The sequence below is a fragment of the Sinohyriopsis cumingii genome, chromosome 15 (genome assembly GCF_028554795.1).
Source record: "Sinohyriopsis cumingii isolate HCF-2022 chromosome 15, ASM2855479v2, whole genome shotgun sequence".
NCBI classification, from domain to species: Eukaryota; Metazoa; Mollusca; class Bivalvia; order Unionida; family Unionidae; genus Sinohyriopsis; species Sinohyriopsis cumingii.
The window spans coordinates 8,658,989-8,681,569 of NC_142975.1; the positions used below are offsets into that span (position 1 = coordinate 8,658,989).

A 22,581-nucleotide genomic window follows, 5' to 3' on the forward strand; every position below is an offset into this window, starting at 1 on the left:
GACTGATTGGAAAAAAGAAAATTAGTGAAATGCCAGTTTGTTTCATGGTATGTGTCCTTGGTTCATTTCACAAACGCTAATATTCAGATTTTGACAACTGTTTCAGCTGTCATCGTGACTTGATCCAATGATCAGTGTAAACCATGTTGTGGTTATGACGTCAGTGAGAGATGCATTCTTCGAGAACTGTGACTTTATGACACTGCATCAGAGATGGGATAGTGTCAAATTAAGGGTCTAAGATTAAACAGGTAGCCTGGAATTGGTCCTGGCTAAATAGCCCAAGACACTTTCACATAACTACAAATTTAATTCAAAGTTAATTTGATACAGTTGTAGTAATGTGTGTGACCCAGTTTAGGAGACAACAGACATACATTAGATTTTGATAGGGGTTGGGGGAAAATACTGAAATGAAAATGATAATGCTTACATTCTGAAATTTAATTTTTATTATTTTCTTCACAGTTTGGGTGAGCTGCTGGGTAACTAAGAGTCAAGACAAGGAATCATAAAAAGGTTTTTGAGACATGAATCAAAGCCGGAGATTAAGGTGGGATAGAGATCTGGAAATGTTTGTCCCAATCGATATAGGTAAATTATAGTTTCAGCAATGTCATTTGACAAGTAAAGTCTATTATCAATTATTATTATTATTATTATTGTTCTTGTTATTGTTGTTTCTGTTGTTAATGGAGGCAGTCTGTTTACATGTAGTGCATCACATAATTATTGGGGTTTCAAATGATGGTCTAGAGTTTATAAGAAGTGCAGTTTTTATAGATTAGTATTGAATTTCATTTCAGACAGCATACCTGTTGATGCTTTTTTTATCTTTGTTTTGTATGCCTTTTCTGGAGATTTGGCAACATCTGCTATCTTGTGTGTCATGGTGCACATTCATTTTGGTTAATATATATATATATACGACTGTGTTGTATTATGTATAGTTAGTAATAATACTACCTTGCCTATACAACAGTACACATTCATGGTTCCTTGAAGAGCATTATTGGTAAAACCACTGTATAAATTGTATATCAGTATAATACTTACCTTGCCTATCACAGTACACTTTCATGTTTCCTTGGACAGCATTCACGGTGCTGAGAACCACTGTACTCTGTATACTGGTCACCAGTGTTATACAACCTTGTATATCACGGTACACTTTCATGTTCCCTTGAACAGCATTATTGGTAAAACTACTGTATTATGTATAATGTATGCCATTATAATACTACCTTGTGTATATCACTGTACACTTTCATCAGGTCCCTTGAACAGCATTATTGGTAAAACTACTGTACTATGTATAATGTATGCCAGTATAATACTACCTTGTGTATATCACTGTACACTTTCATCAGGTCCCTTGAACAGCATTATTGGTAAAACTACTGTACTATGTATAATGTATGCCAGTATAATACTACCTTGTGTATATCACAGTACACTTTCATTGTCCCTAATCACATCTGTATCTATATCTGACCATAGCAGAGACCAGTACTGATATTTTACTATGGAGGGAGTTTGCATCTTAGTATATTTTGTGAGTGCTGATGTGAAAGCTTCCACTAACTTGGCACTCACAATATTATTGTCCAGATGCATGGTTCCTCTGCTCAACAGTTTTTATGAAGAAAGACTTTCTAAATTGTCCAGGACTCATTTTTAACAACAAAACATGCAGAATTGTTAGTGACCTGAGTTTCTACAAAATATTGGTTTCAAAGTCAGCGTAAGATTTTGATTTTATGCATCTTTTTGGTTAAAGTTTGACTTAAGTAATCATCAGTGTCTAGTGCTGGTACCATACCCTTGAAGAGGTACAAGTGATGTTGGATGCTAATGAGTCTCAGAACTTGCAGCATCTTGGATACACAACCCTTATCATCATTACAGTGATTGGCTAATGTACTTGAATGTAAGATGCTGCTGCATTTGTTTCATCTGAAAATAGATGTAATGCATTGCCAAGATACTGTTTAAATGTATTACTGTACAATTATCGCATCAGACATATGTTCAAAACTAAATGTAAGCAAAGAAATTTGGCATATGTTAATTTTCTTCTTAAAGCAAATATTAACAGAAGGAATCTATAGGTAAATAAATATTGAAGTAATAAAGTAGTAAGTAAATAAATGTCTTAAATATTAAACACAGTAAGCATTTAAAGTATGCATGTAAACAACAGTGCACCACAAAATGGATAAACATAAAGGACTATATGGTTTACAAGGTTGTGCTCTGTCCAAACTCTTGGTCAAGTCCCTAGGTTATCAAGATCATAGATTGCATCTTTTGGGCTTCTTATGGACAAAGATGATGTTTTACAGCTGTGAGCTGTTAGCAAGTGAATTATTGTAAAGGGGCCCTCGTTGACAACCTTAGGTTGGGGTGGGGTGCTCCCAGTATTATCTTTAATTATTACAGAAGACCCACCCTGGCTTGTTTTTGTTAGAAATTGAAGTAGTGATTGAGATGCAAAGCTCTGATCCCCCAGTCAGCAATGCCGACAGTTAAATTACTGAATACACAAAAGGTGAAATTCAAATAAACAACAACTTTAATGCCATTCAATTACAGATAATCCTTCCTCAAATGAAATTCAATATTCAAAACCCTATCACTCATCTTTCACTCGACCAACTGATAGCCTATTTCATCATCTGACTTAGTGTGATAGATTTTCCTCCTGTCCTGTGTTTCTACTCATCTCTTGATCTGTAGTATTTCATGACTGGTATCCAGTACACCTCCAGTCCAACAACCACATCCTTCAACCTTCCACTTCCATTCTCGCCTTTTCTTGTCTCTCAGAGACTCGGGACCAGCTGTAGCAGGGTATTTCCCTTCTCTGTCTATAATACATTCTTCCTGTCCCTAAAAGCTTCCTTGCTGTGATTGCGACAATCAAGCAAATAAGTTACTGACCTTTTCGAAGCTCCTTTGTAATTCCCAGAATAACAAATGTTTCCCGTCAATTTTGAATGATGTTGGAGTATCTTAGAACTTCTTTATGTAATTCCCACGAGATGGTTCGGTGACTACTGACAATTAGTTTCAAGACACTAGATTTAGCTTGCGATTCCAATGGTGGCAACGCCTTGCTCAATTCACAGTGTATGTCAATTCACCCGTGGTCTACATAATTAGCAGACATTGCCCCATCCCATGCAGTCTGTCAAGGGTGGATTTATGATCCCCACTTGATTTCCTTTGAGCCAACACCAGCAATTTATGCCACTTACCTGTGAATCGACTGCCGCCGAATAAGGCACCAATAACAAGTTCCTATGGCCATGTTATATACAATTGGCTTCCTTCCGTCTTTTTTATGTTGGCGTACACTCGCAACATTTATGAAGCAAATAATTAGCCTCACGGTCTAGCATATACATGTTGCAATCTGGCTATTGTTCCTTACTTATAACGTGACAATCATGAAAAAAGCAAAGAATATCTGACATTTTAATGGTGAATAATGAATTCATCGAAGGTGATAATGATTGATGTCATTACCATGTGCATGTATTTTGAGACTGTAGTGGATGACTGAATTGAAACTAATGATGATTATAATGGATTCTTAGCATCAGTCTTTGGTACTGGTTCCCAGAGTGATAGATTGGCTAATCAGATATAAAGAATGTAAAAATGGAATAATGATACTGTTTCATAATCCCATATAAAATGATGGAAATGAAAAATAAATCCAAATTTATTTTTAAAGGAAAGCACCCATGATGCAATTATTTGCAGGCACTTTGTTATTTAGATTCTTCTATTTAGAAATTCTTTTGTTGAATAAGAGCGTGTGATAATAATGTAGAATTAATACCAAATAAAATGAAATTATAGTAGTTTGTATCAGTTTGGTGTAAATGTTAATAACCATGTTGATGTAATTATCAGCTTATCAGTGATATTGAATAGTAAATGATGAAATAACAGACAGGAGTCATTGGAAGTAACAAGGACTCCATCATTTTGACATAGGTGGTCTCATTTCTTGTTAAGCCAAAGCATAAACACTGCATATCAGTCATTCGATACATTTTGAGTCATAAAAATGTGTTTAATAGTTAGCTGATCTGATTTTATTACAAATTAAGTGAGCTTATTATGTGGATGTCTTCCACCAACTGTAGCCTATTGCCTGATGAATGGTGTACATTTACAGTTACTATATTCAACTTGTCAGACACCACTGGGCCAGCATCACAAATTCAGTAGTGAAAATTCTAGCATACAGAACTTTCAGGTTTTAAAATAGAAAGCACTTTGAACAAAACTTGGTAAAAGTCACTAGACAGAACAATTGGACATTAAATATCCTAGCAGATAGCGTACATGTTTATCTCATTCATAAGTCTCCTTGATCATGTCTCCCCTCCAAGGCTCGTGCCTGTTTATCTCATTCGAGGGAGTCTGCTTGATCATGTCTCCTCTCCAAGACTCATGCATGTTTATCTCATTCAAGGGAGTCTCCATGACTGTTATATTTTTAAAAAAATGTTGTTAGAATTAACTGCTAACTCCTGGTATTTAAACAAATAAACGAATAATCAAAATGACTAAATTAAATAATGTATAAATGATCATTGGCTCAAAGTCACATTGCTTGTTGTAAATATTAGTGTACAGCAGCATTTTAGTACAATTATAGCCTACATCTGAAACAAACACCACCCCAATAATATTTGTCAGACATGATTTACAAATGAAATATTGCGCTGTGATCAAGAAGTTATTTTATGTCAAGAGCTATTACAGGTATGCCAAGGTGATGCAAAAATAAGACAAGAATGATTATAAGGAAATGTTTGCTTAGAGAATAATTATCAAACGTTGTTCACTTTTAGCTATTAACCAATTATGCCTACAATTAACTACTCTTTATTCAATGTCTTTCTCTTGTAATACAAAAAGTGGCTTTGAAACCTAGACTAAAATCGTATGCAAGGCAACATCTCCAGCCTTTTTTAAAGCAGTTTTCTGGAGAGGTTGTAACATGTATTGTAATGGCCATTGAAGAGTAAACAAATAAATATAATCTGCCATCAGATATAGCTGCCATTAATGGAAACAGAGAAACCTTTTAAATTCTAAACAAAATTTGACTAAATCTGACAGAAAGCATTCTGAATATAGGCCTTTCAAGTTGGTATATTTAAATTTTTTTATATACAATCAAATATGGCTAACAATTGAAAAACTTTTCCAAAATATTTATTTCAAAATCCATTCAACACAATGGACCAGATTTGACAGGAAATATCTTGGCATCTGATCTTTTCAAGTGTTGAACAAATGCTACCAATATACCTTCAACAAAAGTCTCTCAATGACATCAATACTCTGCTGCCAAAAAGACTTTTTAGAGATCCACAAGGAATAGTAATAATAATAATAATGAGGACTTTGTATAGCGCCTAATCTTTAGAAGCTCTAAGCGCTTTGCAACTTTAGACAACACCTATAAGATAAGAAACATAATAATATTATTACAAAAACAAACAACATGAAATCAGAAAAACATTAAAAAAATAAAAAAACATGCTGAGAATATTTCAGGTAGGAAGCATTATTAGGTCTTTAAGTTTGTTCTTGCTGTCGAAAAAAGTGAGTTTTGAGAGCCCTCTTGAATGTGATCACTGTGTCTTTGTGTCTAAGTTCAGTGGGCAATTCATTCCATGTTGATGGGCCTGTTATGCAAAAGAACGCTGTCCATATGACTTTGTTTTCATACTTGGAATAATGAGTATACGATTGTCAGAAGAGGAGCGTAAGTATCTTGCTGGTGTGTACACATGAGTGAGGTTAGATAGGTATGTTGGACTAGAGTCCGACAGTGAAATGTAGCACAGAGAAAAAATTTTGTGTTTGATTCTGGATTGAATGGATGGCCAGTATAGGGTACAGAGCAGCGAGGAGGTGTGCTCTGATCGTGGTACTCAAAGTATGATCTGAGCAGCTGTGTTTTGAATTTTTTGAAGTTTCTGGAGTAAATATTGAGATGAACCAGACAGAATTGAGTTACAATAAATCTGGGTTTTTTTTTCTCTCTTTATATTCATTTTAACTGCTGAATATTGAAACTATATCAGATATTCTTGAGGAACTCCTACATTCCAGATTAGGTAAAAAAAACTATTTTGTGACGTATTTGCATTGTGTACCCAAATTTTGTCCCATTGATTCAAAGAAATGTTTATGAAAGCTTTTAGAGCTATTAAATGTCTCCAGCAAGGCATACATCAGCAATGAGCAGCTTTTATTGCACATTCTCTCTAGCAGAATGCACCATACCTGCCATTGCCTGTTGGTAAACCAAGAAAGCAGGCAGTATGGTGAGTACCTAGATGACTATGGCTATGTCAGTCTCTGTTATGTTAACCTATAGGCAACCAACATTTTTGCCAAGTCATGGACCACCCAACTCACACACAGAAAATCTTGAAGCTTAGCTGCTCTTAAACAGAGGGTCATAATGACAAGAGATTTTCACTAAAGTATGTCTCTATATGTTTGCTTAGGTTAGCTTTGATTTGGTGCTTTCTGGCACAACAACACAAGTAGGTTATTTAGTGCCAACACAAATGGATTAAAGTGCCTTGCCCAAGGACACACCACAGTAGGTGACCCAGGGTGGTCAGATTGTTGGTTTTTATCCTGCATGCTTTCATTTGTTATGTGCATTTAATTTGCATTGTTTGTTAGACAGTTTGTTTTAAGATTTTTTATTTTATTTCATTATATTCGATTGTAATTTAACATTCTGTGTTGGACTTAGCCTTGTCCAAAATTAAGTTTATTTTCTACTTGACTTGAATTATCGATTTTTACAATTCTGTGAATAACTAATACATAGCTAAAATAATTCTCTATATGTATGGGTTAGGATCATTATTAATATAAGTAAATATGTTTATTTGGTTCAGGACTTAGGTTATTCAGATTCCCATGGCATACCTAATTATAACTAACATTTTATCTTCTAACCATTTAGAAAAATCCAGATTGAGATTTTCCTTTAGGTAATAGTTTTGATTAGAAAATACTAATTGTGACCTGATGTCAAGTAGGCTACTGTAAAAATTATTAAATCCTGCTTTTAGATCTAGCATTATCAGTTCTGGAATTTATTTCTTCAAATTATTTAATTCAAGTTTTTTTTTCCCTCTGGAGTGCTCATAAAAAATATTAATTTTGGACAGAAATTCACTTGGATTTATAGTGAATTCAAACCTGGAATTATATGACTGTGATTCAACAAATGACTGATGGTACAACACCATGATACAGGCCCCCACAGGCACATCAACACCTTCACTGCTTGGATTTCCATTAAAGTTTATTCAGAACTTTTATCGTTAGGACTTGTGTCTCTAATTCTATAATTATTTAGGATATAATTTGGAATATCGTAAGTTTTTTCCCACTTTCCTTTTGTATTCTAAGGAAATAAGTTATATGTTGAGTTTTACAAATTTAACTTTGTTGCTTTTCAATCTTTTCTGTTTCTTATTTTAAGTGCATAGACTCATAACACAGTCGGTAGTGTGGCATATAAATCAGAGCTACTGTGGCTCGTCTCTGTACGTAATAAGTGCTATGTTGCAATAGGATGACCCCTGTCTTGAACGTTTTGTTATGCCTACCTTCTAAACAGAGGGTTGTACTGATGTGGGGTTTCCCCTAAAACATTTCTTATGAACAGTTCTTGTCAAGATGAAAATGATACAGATGTAACCTCACACAATGGCTGATGCACAGCCATATTTAACATCGCATTTTCATTTCTTCAGAAGAAATTTTGGTACTTTTATTGGTTTTTCACTAAAATTCTTCATCAGTTCTCCATCATTATAACATGGTTCAGTTAGTCTACTAAATGATGATAATATGGTTTGAAAGGAAACATCAAGCCATGACCCAAATTAAGCCATTGTAGTTCAGTTAGTCTACTAAATGTATGATAATATGGTTTGAAAGGAAACATGAAGCCATGACCCAAATTAAGCCATTGTAGTTCAGTTAGTCTACTAAATGTATGATAATATGGTTTGAAAGGAAACATGAAGCCATGACCCAAATTAAGACATTGTAGTTCAGTTAGTCTACTAAATGTATGATAATATGGTTTGAAAGGAAACATGAAGCCATGACCCAAATTAAGCCATTGTAGTTCAATTAGTCTACTAAATGTATGATAATATGGTTTGAAAGGAAACATGAAGCCATGACCCAAATTAAGACATTGTAGTTCAATTAGTCTACTAAATGTATGATAATATGGTTTGAAAGGAAACATGAAGCCATGACCCAAATTAAGCCATTGTAGTTCAGTTAGTCTACTAAATGTATGATAATATGGTTTGAAAGGAAACATGAAGCCATGACCCAAATTAAGCCATTGTAGTTCAGTTAGTCTACTAAATGTATGATAATATGGTTTGAAAGGAAACATGAAGCCATGACCCAAATTAAGACATTGTAGTTCAATTAGTCTACTAAATGTATGATAATATGGTTTGAAAGGAAACATGAAGCCATGACCCAAATTAAGCCATTGTAGTTCAATTAGTCTACTAAATGTATGATAATATGGTTTGAAAGGAAACATGAAGCCATGACCCAAATTAAGACATTGTAGTTCAATTAGTCTACTAAATGTATGATAATATGGTTTGAAAGGAAACATGAAGCCATGACCCAGATTAAGCCATTGTAGTTCAATTAGTCTACTAAATGTATGATAATATGGTTTGAAAGGAAACATGAAGCCATGACCCAAATTAAGCCATTGTAGTTCAGTTAGTCTACTAAATGTATGATAATATGGTTTGAAAGGAAACATGAAGCCATGACCCAAATTAAGCCATTGTAGTTCAGTTAGTCTACTAAATGTATGATAATATGGTTTGAAAGGAAACATGAAGCCATGACCCAAATTAAGCCATTGTAGTTCAATTAGTCTACTAAATGTATGATAATATGGTTTGAAAGGAAACATGAAGCCATGACCCAAATTAAGACATTGTAGTTCAGTTAGTCTACTAAATGTATGATAATATGGTTTGAAAGGAAACATGAAGCCATGACCCAAATTAAGCCATTGTAGTTCAATTAGTCTACTAAATGTATGATAATATGGTTTGAAAGGAAACATGAAGCCATGACCCAAATTAAGACATTGTAGTTCAATTAGTCTACTAAATGTATGATAATATGGTTTGAAAGGAAACATGAAGCCATGACCCAAATTAAGCCATTGTAGTTCAGTTAGTCTACTAAATGTATGATAATATGGTTTGAAAGGAAACATGAAGCCATGACCCAAATTAAGACATTGTAGTTCAATTAGTCTACTAAATGTATGATAATATGGTTTGAAAGGAAACATGAAGCCATGACCCAAATTAAGACATTGTAGTTCAGTTAGTCTACTAAATGTATGATAATATGGTTTGAAAGGAAACATGAAGCTCAGTATTATATGTATCATAATTTTCTTTTTAAATAGTGAAACAACATATTTCATTTAAAAAAACAAAAATGATTACAGTATGCATTTCACTAGATATTTATTTATTTCCACTGTTACTCCTCTCTCACACAGTTATTCAATTTCTGATTATTTTTACTATACTATTTTTGTGTTTGGTACATATTGTTATAAAAATTTATTTCTTCACGATTTGTTTCGGTGATTGATCAATGAATTATGGATGAGGCTGAAGCTCTATTCTTTTGTGTAGAACTTTGGAAATTGTAATTGGGCCCCTGTAGCACTGCACCTTTGGAAATTGTAATGTGGGCCCCTTTTGCTACTGTAAAAACATTGGTATAGTTATCTGGTTTCACTGCACCTTTGGAAATTGTAATGTGGGCCCCTTTTGCTACTGTGAAAACATTGTTATAGTTATCCGGTTTCACTGCACCTTTGGAAATTGTAATGTGGGACAGTTTTTCCAAAGGTATAAACATTGGTATAGTTATCTGGTTTCACTGCGCCTTTGGAAATTGTGATGTGGGCCCCTTTTGCTACTGTGAAAACATTGTTATAGTTATCTGGTTTCACTGCACCTTTGGAAATTGTAATGTGGGACAGTTTTTCCAAAGGTATAAACATTGGTATAGTTATCTGGTTTCACTGTGCCTTTGGAAATTGTAATGTGGGCCCCTTTTGCTACTGTGAAAACATTGGTATAGTTATCTGGTTTTACTGCACCTTTGGAAATTGTAATGTGGGCCCCTTTTGCTACCCTAAAAACATTGGTATAGTTATCTGGTTTCACTGCACCTTTGTCACGTGTTGTCATGCATCTTTAGCACCTTCTGTCTTCGACCACAATATAATTATACAGTGTGGCAAGCTTTCAGTGCACCTTCACTTGTATAACTCATGTTTGCACCTTCTGCCATAGTCATTGCCATTGTTTTGATGGTGAATGTTCTATAATATTTTTGGTACAGAACCCATACCTCATTCTCTGGAGAAAACAAATTCAGTCTGAAGTCATGTTATAAATATAGCATCCTCTCCATCAGTATTAGGGGGGTACTGAATAGCTAAGTGGTCTAAAGTGCTCACTGTTCCTGATTCCTGTCTGTGTGGGTTCAAGTCTTGGGCTCGGCTAACATGGGTACATGAGTAAGCCTGCCAGTTGCTTCTCATGGGTTGGTGGTTCTTCCCATGGCTTTCCAGGGTTCTACCTCCATCAGTTATACTGGCCACCATGTATAGCCTATCTTGTGCTGAAGAATGGCGTTAAACCCTACAAGAAGAATACTATTAAGAACAACATCAGAATATCAAAGTTAGAGTTTATCTACTTTACAAATTATTTTAATTAGTTCTTTGTAATTTAATTTACACCTGTATTGTTATTTTAAATTGTAATTAAATATATTGATTTTACATAACTGAATCATATCTTTAGTTACCATCAAAATAAACTCTTTTTGTGTTCACAGTGTTTTTAATTGTTTCTTCTTTTGACCAGAAGTAGGGGAGTACCCACCAACATGTGACTGCCATTTGAGCATGTTCAAAGTAGACCCAAATCAAAGTTTACATTATTGCAGATGGCAGTTATGGACCCCAGCTATTGTGCAATAATGAAGGAAAGCTTGAGTGGGTCCAAAATAAATGATCCTGCCCTCCAAATAATACAGAAAGATTTTCACAGTTTTATTCAGCTCTTTTATTCAGTATATCAGCATTGGGTTTTCACTAAAAGACCACACAATATTTAGTTTTGCTTTGGTGGTCATCTTAAAACGCTTCTTATGGATGTTCCTTCTGCATGAATGGTTATATCAGCATTGTGTTTTTAATAAAACTCTGTATCAATTATGTAGCTGGTCCAGAATAAAAAATGTTCTGACCTGATATCCAACATGGCAATTATAGCAGCCATTTTCGAGGATTCTGTTATCTCTAGTCCTCTTAATCCAAAGGCTCACATGTGGTTTTCTCCAAAACACTTCTTGCAAGAGGCATGTCATCCTTAATCAAAATGATGAGGATCTAACCATGGCAACTATAGTGGCCAAGCCAGCAGTCCTGTTTTCACCCCCCTCAGACCAATCATGATGACATCTGAGAAGAGTGTGATGATCTTCTATACATTTTATCTGCTTGATGGTCAGAGACAATGGCAGAGATTTTTGTGTTTCACGTATCATTTGGTTTGGGTTGGTTTTGTAGGTCTAATGCTATTTTCCAGCAGATGGCAGCCAGTATATTTAGTTGAGGAAGAACACAGAAAAAGCCCTGAAAGAACCATCAGCCCCTGGAAAGCTACTGGCAAGCTTTCTCGCTAAGACTAAACCCACTCAGACAGTGGCCACTGAGATATCAATGGTCATTTAAATTTGAATGCCTTTAAAACCACTATGGGGTCCCCACTTAGCATTTGAACATGTTAACTGCAACCTGTTAGAAATTATTGTTTTGGTTTTTTTTTTGCTGCACCAAAATACTGGTAGAGTGTATAGTTTTAATTTTGACCATCCATTTGCCCAGCAACCTTGTTTTGTTTTTTATTTAGGTCTTTTTATGCCTTTTTTTAAATTAGGTCCTTTTATGCACTTTTGTTGGGGGGAGGCTCATTAATATTAAATTAAAACATTTCAAGTTGTTACCAATTTTAGTATATTGGAGTTTCTTAAAAAGATATGAGATTGTTTCAACATTCAGTAGTTATCAGGAATAAAATTAAGCAGAAACAATCAAAGATTGTTTTACTTAAGTTTCACTGTTTTTAAATAAATATTTCTTCAAAGATATAAAGATTTGTAGGATTTAGGTTGTTATGTATGTCTATATTTATTGTAACTCTTGGTACATGATAGTGTGTATATCGTGTATTTTTTGTAACTCTTGGTACATGATTGTGTGTATATCATGTGTAATTTTTGTAACCCTTGCTACATGATTGTGTGTATATCATGTGTAATTTTTTGTAACTCTTGGTACATGATTGTGTGCATATCATGTGTAATTTTTGTAACCCTTGGTACATGATTGTGTGTATATCATGTGTAATTTTTTGTAACTCTTGGTACATGATTGTGTGTATATCATGTGTAATTTTTTGTAACTCTTGGTACATGATTATGTGTATATCATGTGTAATTTTTTGTAACTCTTGGTACATGATTGTGGGTATATCATGTGTAATTTTTTGTAACTCTTGGTACATGATTGTGTGTATGTCATGTGTAATTTTTGTCCCTGACTAAATTGTAATGATCATTTATAATCAAAATATTAGATAGCTAATTTCTGTACACAGTGTACAAAATTTTATTTTCAAGCTGTTAAAACTAGATTGTGTTGGATCCATCAGTAGATATTTGCTTAGGTGTTTATGATCATTAATAACTCTTCCTGTTACTGTGGAGCTCTTCACTGATGTTTCTGTGGACCACGCTAAGCCGCTTTCTTACAGGACAGGGTCGTTGTTCAGTCAACCTTGTCCGATGGGTCCAGGCTACTGACTCTTCCTGTTGCTGTGGAGCTCTACAGACCATGTCACACATTGTGAACAACTGGCCACTAACAAAGTTCCCCGGCGGACTGCAGGCTCTGCACTTTGCTGATGATGACATTGTTAAAAGGCTGAGCATGCACTGCACATGATAATAATAATGATCATTAATAATAATATTAACAATAAAACCTGTTGTCAAGTTTGGAATAATTTCTCATTGGCTGGTGAGGGTCAGATGGGTTCTTAGAAGAACTGAGTTATTTCTCATTGGACGGGTTATATCAGATGGGTTCTCTCACAGTATGGGATATTTGCAAAAAAGTCATGAAGCTAGATGGAGCAAAATGCATTTTCACGCCTTATGCTTGTATATAAGTACACAGAGCTGGGCAATTTATTCATTCTTATTTCTTATGTTCTTGTTGTAACATGAATCTGCAGAAGTATTTCATGTTTTGTTTTGATATTATTTGAGAGGAATCATTTGTTTAAATTATTCATTGGAAAAATAAAGTGCTCATTGGACTATTTTGAATTACTGAAAGGAGTTCTGGACAATGTCATTTTGATAAATCAATACTGTTGGCAGACCAATATATTTGAGATTCTGAAATTCATTTAGAACATTTGGTTTTGGGGGGATATGTCGAATAGAACTTTTGTTTGGCTTATTTGGGATTCAGCTCATAATTTTGTAAGTTCCTCTTCATTTTATTACTTTGATAATTAAATTATTTGTCAAGATTTACAAAACATGTTGGTTTTGCTTCTTTCTATTACTTAGTTTATGACCATAGGGTTATAAGAAGGTAATTAATTAATTAATGGTAATAGCTCATTAATGGTAATAGCTAATTAAAAATATTCAGAAATATATTGTTTGTCATTCAACTGTGTTAAATATCACCTATGGGAAACATTGGCTGCAGATTAAGTTGCTATTCATATCATCAGCACTGGAATGTTGTGTTTAATTCTATTTTTGAAAGTATAAGGGGAAGGGGCTGAATGGGATGAAACTAATATTATAGCACTAGCAAGAAACAGTGATCCATAAAATCTTTATACATTGTATCTATTGATAACTTTATTTCCAACCTGACTGACTGCATTTTCTTTACAGCTGAACAAACAGGATTTCATCCCCAGCATGGTGGTGTAGATCCTCTGAGTTTCCAAGGAAATAGATATGACAACAAAAGTAGTAACCAGGTTCAAGGAGTTCAGAATATTCAGGATAAAAGAGGTAGTGGTCACTTTGATATGAAAGATGGAGGTAATCCTGGCAGTATGGGAAGAAATCCAATTGGCCATCAGAATTCCTTACTTGGGATATCACCACACCTTAACCATCAGAATTCCTTACTTGGGATACCACCACACCTTGGCCATCAGAACTCTTTACTTGGGATTCCTCCACACCTTAGTCATGGTGTACCATGTAATCTTAATTTTGATCAAAACCAACAAAGAAGGGAGACAAGGAAAGGGTCTGCAAAAACAAATGTCTCCAAAGGAGAAAATAGACAGGATAGAGCGAAACAGTCTCAAGACCCTAGTGCAAATAGAACTCAATCAGCTTCTGGTGGGAAAGAAGGGCACTTATGCAACAAAGTGAATGGACAGACCAAAGGATGGATTGGTCATCCAGGGACAAGAAGAGGCTGTGGAAGAGAGAGAGACCAATGTGGAAGGAGAGGAGGTAACACTGATGAACAGATTGATGCTGAAATACAGACAGGGTCGTTTAATATGGATGCTCAGGCTTCATTGGAAGAAAGAACTGATAGAAAGCCTAGAAAAAGGAGACAAAGAAGAAAAAAAGCATATGATAAAAGTTATGAAAAGGCTGTAGAAAAAGCAATAGGAACATCTCTACCAATGGCAGGAGATCCAACTGTCAGTGATACAGATGAATCGACACCTTCATCTTCTAATTCTCAAAATGAAGAAATTTTACTGAGTACTAAAACTGCTGATGTTCTTTTGTCAAAATTTAAGGATCTTGGAGATCAGGTTGCCCAGGTGAAGGTCCATAAATCAGATTTACAACAGGATTTACCATTATGTTTATCAGAGAGTACAAAAAGATCCAAAATGAAAAGCCAGGAATTCAAAATATTGGTAGCATCACTGGGGGAAGAGAAAACCCCTAGAAAGAAAAGCAATCATGACCCAGATAATCTGATAGACACAGCAGTTACATGTGATGATTTGATGTACAGAAAACCCACTGAACCTCCTGGTGAGAAAGAAGTATTTAGATATTTTATACAAGAAGTGGGAGGCCCCACATCTGTTAAAAATATTTCTGAAATGAAGCTTTTCCCAAACGATTTTGATATTCTAAGCTGGTTTCGTGATCATCGAAGAAGATTTATCTTCTTTGAAAACCAAGACAAAAATGATCAGTTGATTGTACCCTTTTACAAAGAAGCAACATTTTGCTTCGGTTATAATAATATAGGCAAGTATGGAAGTTGTGACCAGTCTAGTTGTCCTCATGCACATATTTGCAAGGATTTTATTGATGGCTCTTGTAGACAAGGACAGAAATGTCACTTTTCACACAATTTCTACGATCGGGTTAATTCCAATCTAATATCCAAGCTGGGGTTAGATATCTTCAGCAATGAAGAAATACGTCTGATATACAGTCAGCGATTTCCTCATGTGTGTGCCAGTCACACTCCAACTCGCAGTTGCCACCTGCCAGTTTGTGCTTATCTACACCTTTGCAAAAGAAATCTGTTAGGCAGATGTGACAGGGAATCTGATTGTCCCTTGGGTCATACCCTTGAAACAGATCACAATATAAACATTATAAAAGCGTACCACCTATCAAATATGAAAGAGCCTCTGGTCAAGAAGGTAATTTTCATTTGTACCTTAACTAGTAAACGAAACACACAGCGAAAGGGCAGTTCAACTCATGACTCAAGGGAATCCATAAATAAAGAAAGAAATATGTCCCAAAACAGGTTAAATAGAATGGCCAAGAGCAGAAGCAACTTTCAGAGGGAGCAGAAAAGGAAACCACATAGTAGAAGTAAAACCAACAGTGACAGGAAAGGGCATAGTAGATTTTCAGCCTCTCCCTCCCCTGTGAGACTTAGTAAAGACATGAATATTGGAAGTGACGACATCTTTAAAGGGGAACTGATGACTATTAAAAAAGAGGAGGAGGCTAGATGCTTTCCTATTAAAGGATACTTGCAGGTGGGGGAAATGCAAATGGAAGAGAACTCAACAGTAATTTCATCACATCCTGGCAGAGCTTGCAATCTGGAATCAAAGGTTGTCAATACAGACATATATATTGAAGGTGCAAAACCAAAGGGACCCAGGCCAAGACACAGAGGTAGCAGTGAAATAGAAAGAACATCCCAAGGTTTGCATTGTTTAAATTGATTCTTTCTCATGCTGTCCCTGAATTTTAATGTAGAAGTAACTGGTTTCATTCTTTCACCAAAATGTCATGAACATCAGCAGGATACAAATAAGTAAAAATAAGACCAATGAAAACTTGACAATCAGTTCTGTCAAATTACAGCTATAAATTGACATGTAAAACATATGTAGGTTCCACTAACCTCCTATTGACACATGAATAGAATAAATTCTTTCAAATTACAGACATAAATTGACATGTAAAACATGTGTAGGTTCCACTAACCTCCTATTGACACATGAATAGAATAAATTCTTTCAAATTACAGACATAAATTGACATGTAAAACATATGTAGGTTCCACTAACCTCCTATTGACACATGAATAGAATAAATGCTGTCAAATTACAGACATAAATTGATATTTAAAAGATATGTAGGTGCCACTAACCTCCTATTAGCTAGTTTCAACAGGCTTCAGATCTAGTTTATTCTATGAAGTGCTGTACCAGAAAAACAACTGATTCATACTACCTTGCTATGGGGGCCCCGAGCGGCCGAGTGGTATAAAGCACTCACCGTTACGGATCACTGCCATCTCACCTCTGTCTGCGTGGGTTTGAGTTCAAGGCTCAGCTAGTGTGGGTACGTGGGAAAGCCTGCCAGTAGCTTCTCGTGGGTCAGTGGATCTTTCCTGGGTATTCCAGGGTTCTTCCTCCACCAGTTATACTGGCCGCCATGTATAGCCTACCTTGTAATGAAAAATGGCATTAAACCCTAGAACAACAACAACAACAACTACCTTGCTATGTTTTATTGCTACAGAGTAGAAACATCAGTACCATTTACCGTATATACTTGCGTATAAGCCCGTTCGCGTATAAGCCGACCCCCCCCAACTGAACGGGTATAAACACTAAAAAGTGCATGACCCACGTATAAGCTGACCCACAACTCCAAAACATCACAAGATGCATGCAGTAAGTTCTAAATGCATTTATTTAAGCAAACTTATATTAAAAAAAGTACATGTATACTTATCTTTGGCTTGGCATGTGTGATTATTAAAAAGAAATGGTATAAACTTGTTTGAAAAGTAATTTATTTACTTTTCTCTTTTTTTTTGGTTCTGCCTAATTTAGATTTGTATAAAATTTGATTGAACAATGACAAGAATTGAATGATCGCAAGTTGCTGTAACACTAACTCTCCATTTTGACTCAATTATTGTTTGTTTATGCATCATTGCATTGCACATTTTATATCAGTGCACCAGCAATTACGTTTTTATTTTGCATTGAAATTGTAAATACCTAACTCATTAAAATTTGATCCTGGGTATGACAACAATGAACAACAAACAATACAGTTTGATTCAATGCTCGCAATTAGACTACTTACATAATGGCTCTACTGCATGTACATTGTAGGTTTGAACACGCACTGAATGAAGTACATTCTGCTGAATGAAGTACATCCCTTAGAGTCAAATCATGGGCATCACTGCACTAAACTTTAATGATATCTTCAAAATACAATAATGAAGTTTCAGAAATAATCCTTCGAAAATTATGCCAATACTGTAAAAGCTGTAGTTGTAGTTTACTTTGACGTAAGCGACCTTACACTATACCTGTCAACTCTCATGCAGGGAAAGAAAAAAAATTCCTAAAGTTTTGGGTCACTCCATGCCTACCTCCCGATTTTTGCATAGGACTCCTAATTATTACATTATGTCTTCGATTTTTATTTCTAATAAAAAAGAAAAGCCCTACATAAATAGATACATGGAAGGCATTTTCTGTTGTATCACCTGTGAATATAGTCCTATATGTAAGACGTATCACATGTTATTTATGTTTTAGTGCTACCCTGACACCCAAAATATAAATATCAGCATCAAGGTCTTACATGTAGGACAACTGTGAAGATATATTACTGCGACGAAATAATTACTTTACTAGAAAGAATTCACTTCTTCACTAAATTGGATGTTAACTTTAAACATTATTCACATAATTTTATAGCTTTTTTCTGTCTACAACAATACAAAAATCAGAAAATAAACCAGAACAAAAAATAAACAACAACAGTAAAATTGTTGGCAATTAATTTCAATCCCAAGAATGATTACTGTGAATGCTGTAGCTCCATTCCCACCAAAGAAACTTACATGAGTGAGCACCTGGCATTTTTATACTGTATATACGAACATTAATTATCATCGTTAAATTAAAAGAAGGAATGAAAATACATACCACTCAGCATATCTGTCCTCAAAAATTTAATTCAAAATACATATGTTTTATAGTAGACAATACTAAATGCCTTGCGAGTTGACAATAAAGGAATACGGTCTGATATACAATGAGGGGGAAATAAATGCCACATGTACGGTACCGTGAAGCTGCCTATTTATGTACCTTTAGTTCAACAAAATTGGTAATCCTTTTTTCCCCAATCATTTGCTGCTGCTTGCATAACACACTTTAGTGTAGAACATGGTTTCTTTGAATCATGACGGAGGGCCAGTCGTTTTCACAAAATAGTTGCATCAATAAGGATTAACTTTTAATTAGTCATACTGGCTTTCTTGCTTGTTTATATAAGACTAACCTTTAGCTATTGTGCAGTTTGACCACAGCTGACCTGAATATGAAAATAGGTAATGTCCTGGGGGAAAATAAGGCGCGTCACAGGGAGACACTGCGCATCCTTTGTGAATTTTGCCCATATTAGACTCAGAAGATAGATCAATATTTACTGAAAACATGGCTTTAAAAATGCCATGAAAAACCTCCCGATTTTAGTCAATTACACATCAATGTACTGGTATAGTTACTGGCCAAAATTCCCCCTTAACATAAGCCAATTTTGGAGTTTTAATGATTAACTGGCCTATATTGCTGTCGGAAAACGAAAGACAAATCCACCAACTATCAACAAAGGAGACACCGAAACATCAAGCTTTAAACTGGGGAAAGTTTGATGTTGTTCAGCCAAAGCACAAAACTAATATAGATTGTTGATGATCTTATAATGAGAATTTTAGCATTTATTATTACAACTCTTCGTGAACATGTAAGTTATGCTGGTTATGTGCTTTGTACAATTGAACATGCGTACCTTTTCCTAAATATTGCCTCAAATTTGTAGGATCACTTATATCATTAAAAATGAGTAACTCGTAAGCACGCGATTCAACTTAAACCAAACAGCTATTAAGGACTTGCTGAAATGTTATCTGGAAGAATGCAATTTTGGCTGAAACAAAGATTAAAGCGAAATCTGCATCTAATATGTTTGGGATGGATTTAAGTGATGCTATGCACGCTTTGCACTGTGTAAGTACTGTACTTTAGAGTTCAGCCAGGTCTCCCGGATAAACTCAACAGGCCTGCGAATTTTGAAGTCTGTATTTACCTTTATTTAATTTCATGTTGGAGAAATAAAAAAATATGCACATGCAAAATAACAACAAAATATCATGGTAGTTGATAACAGTTTAATAAGTGTCGGGTCACCGAAAATGATTTTTTTTACATGCATATGTCTTAGGACACAAGATTGACAGCCTTTACAGTAGTCAATAAAAAGACTTAAAAACTGTCAAGTTTAGACACTGACCCACTAATAAGCCGCCCTTCTCATCTTCCAGGCCTTTAATTTTTCCTAAATTATGTGGCTTATATGCAAGTATATATGGTACATATAAGTCAACAGTATTGTTAACACCTTAAAAATTGTAACAACCTTTCAAGATGTTCAAAATACTAGACATTATTTTTATTTATTTGGAAGTGTAGATATGGAATCTGGGTAAAGGCAGGAAAATACCTGACTTTTTTCTAACTGCATGTGACCCTATTATCTCCACACCAATGAATTGGTAGAAAGTAGAGTATTTTTTTCCTGCTTATTTGTCCGTTGTTTTGTTGATTAATTATACCTCCAGCATCTTGTCCCTGATAATGTCACCTGCCTCATAACATTGCTATGTAAATCAGTCTTATAGCCATCTATACACTAGGTCATTGAGACCTAATTTTTTTACAATTGAGTGACTTTTGCATTCAGCTGTTCATTATTACATTGTTTACACAATACCAGTTGAGATCAATGTCACATGGAAACCTTCCAGCACCAAAACCAATAACGGAGCAATTTAAAAAGAACTTCTAATACTGTGGTACAATTCTGTAGAATAAAATTCCACTACATGTAAAATCTGCTGAAAATATTAGAGTATTTAAGAAGAGATATCATGAGCATATATGTGCTTCTAATAGATAATGGAATTTAGTATTTTAATACTAAACATGTTAAAATAAACAGTAATTTTTGCAATCTTCATATAATGTGCATTGTTGTACTCTCCTTAAGAGGGCCTCATGGGAGAATAGTCCAGACTAAGAGTCACCCTCTATAAATAAAGCATTATTATTATTATTATTATTATTATTATTAACATCTTCAATTCTTTCTTGCTCACACATTAATTTTGTTATATGAATGCATATCAAGAATAACTATATCATACCAAAACTAACAGGGACCTAATTCTTAGGGCAGGGTGACTTAGTATTTTCCACTTTCCATTCATTGCAGCCTTGATATCTTGGACTCTGTTGCATGCATGCTCCTGAAAATGGGATGCATCTCAATAAGAGACACTCAGTCATATGAAAACTAGGCCACAGTGAACTACTTTTCAGTGTTGTTTGACTTTGTATTTTCAGCTATTTGTTCCCAACACACTCAGTATATTGAATCCTATTTCACCTTCACTGATGGATATTGGTGGGTTAATGTATCTAAAGGAGAGTAATTGAACCTTATCTAAACTACAATAGGTTACTGTGATATAGTTTTCATGCATATGTGAACTTTTGTAGACAGCTGTCTGTTTGTTATACCCACCATATCTTGAATACTATTTTCACCTACACTCATGAGAATTGTAATGTTCCCCTCAAGCATACCTAATAAATGTCCTTGTGACCCAATTTTTATGTTTTGCTGGTGTCTATATTTTCAGCATTTTGTTTGGTACGATTCTTCTTTATCTATATAAGCTGTTCACATTTAGAATAAACTTTGGTGTGAGTGTGAATTTAGCTTTTGCAATTTTAGTCATGTCGCTGTAATGTGTCATGTCTGCAGTGTGGCAGTTTATAGTAATGCCTAGCACTGGAGCATCATGCCACAGTCATGTCACATCATGTCTGGCCCAGTCACATTATCCTAACACTAGGCTAACCAGTCCAGTAACGGTAATATCATAATGTTGAGCATCTAGCGAAGCAGCTGCTAGTACCATTTTTATGTCTTTGTTATGACTCAACTGGGGTTCAAACCCTTGACCTCCCACATCTGAAGTTGATGCCCTAACCAATTAGGCCACTGGTGCAGTCACTTTATTTTGAGTGTACACTGATTAAGTTTGTATCTACTGATGTACCTGGCTGTGATAACCTATAGTAAAAGTCACACAGGTCATGCAGGCATTAAACACTGTCTATTTCAGTAATGAGAATTATTTTTTAGAATTTGATTCTACATACCCTATGGCAATTATTCACTTTATCTGTATTCCTCCTATGCATCCATATTTGTTTGTAAGGTCATTATGTAATTTTTTGTTTGTTTTACTGTTGTGTAGATTCAGTCCTGGAGATGGATGCAGCTCAGTCCATTCCAATCTGTGACCTCTATCTTGTTGACAAGTGCAAGATAGCTACCTGTAAATTTCATCACCATGACAGCATCAAGCTGCCATACATCTGGCAGATTCAGATATTTAATTCATGGCAGACTCTAGACAAGCTGCAGATGATTGAAGTGGAAAGAGCGTACTGTAACAAGGAGAGCACCTATCAGACATCGGTGAGCAGATGTGATTTTTTCATAACACCAGTTAGTGTCATTTTGATGCATTGTTTTTAACTTTGGTTGGTTATTTGTGTTCACCATAGGGATGGATTTGTTATATTAAATATTAGCATGTCATAAAATGCTTTTCTCATTAAAAAAAACACAACTTCCTTTTGCTTTCCCAGGATTTGCTTTAACTGGCAAGCCAAAGGTTTTAGGTGCTCAGTGTATGGCATGAAATTGTCTGATTTATTTGCTAAATGTTAATCCATACTCTAATCATGTCTTAGATGTATGTTT

At 35.0% G+C, this 22,581-nt stretch overlaps 1 protein-coding gene across 1 annotated transcript in view; it reads left to right on the forward strand.

Moving 5' to 3' along the window:
* Positions 1-22,581, forward strand: part of LOC149781237 (uncharacterized) — a 53,924-nt gene that overhangs the window by 3,228 nt on the left and 28,115 nt on the right. The window contains exons 2-4 of the mRNA XM_089935319.1: positions 469-594; positions 14,140-16,407; positions 22,070-22,293. Of these exons, the coding sequence (XP_089791445.1) occupies positions 531-594; positions 14,140-16,407; positions 22,070-22,293 (2,556 nt within the window). The 5' untranslated portion in view covers positions 469-530. The remainder of the gene's footprint in view (positions 1-468; positions 595-14,139; positions 16,408-22,069; positions 22,294-22,581) is intronic.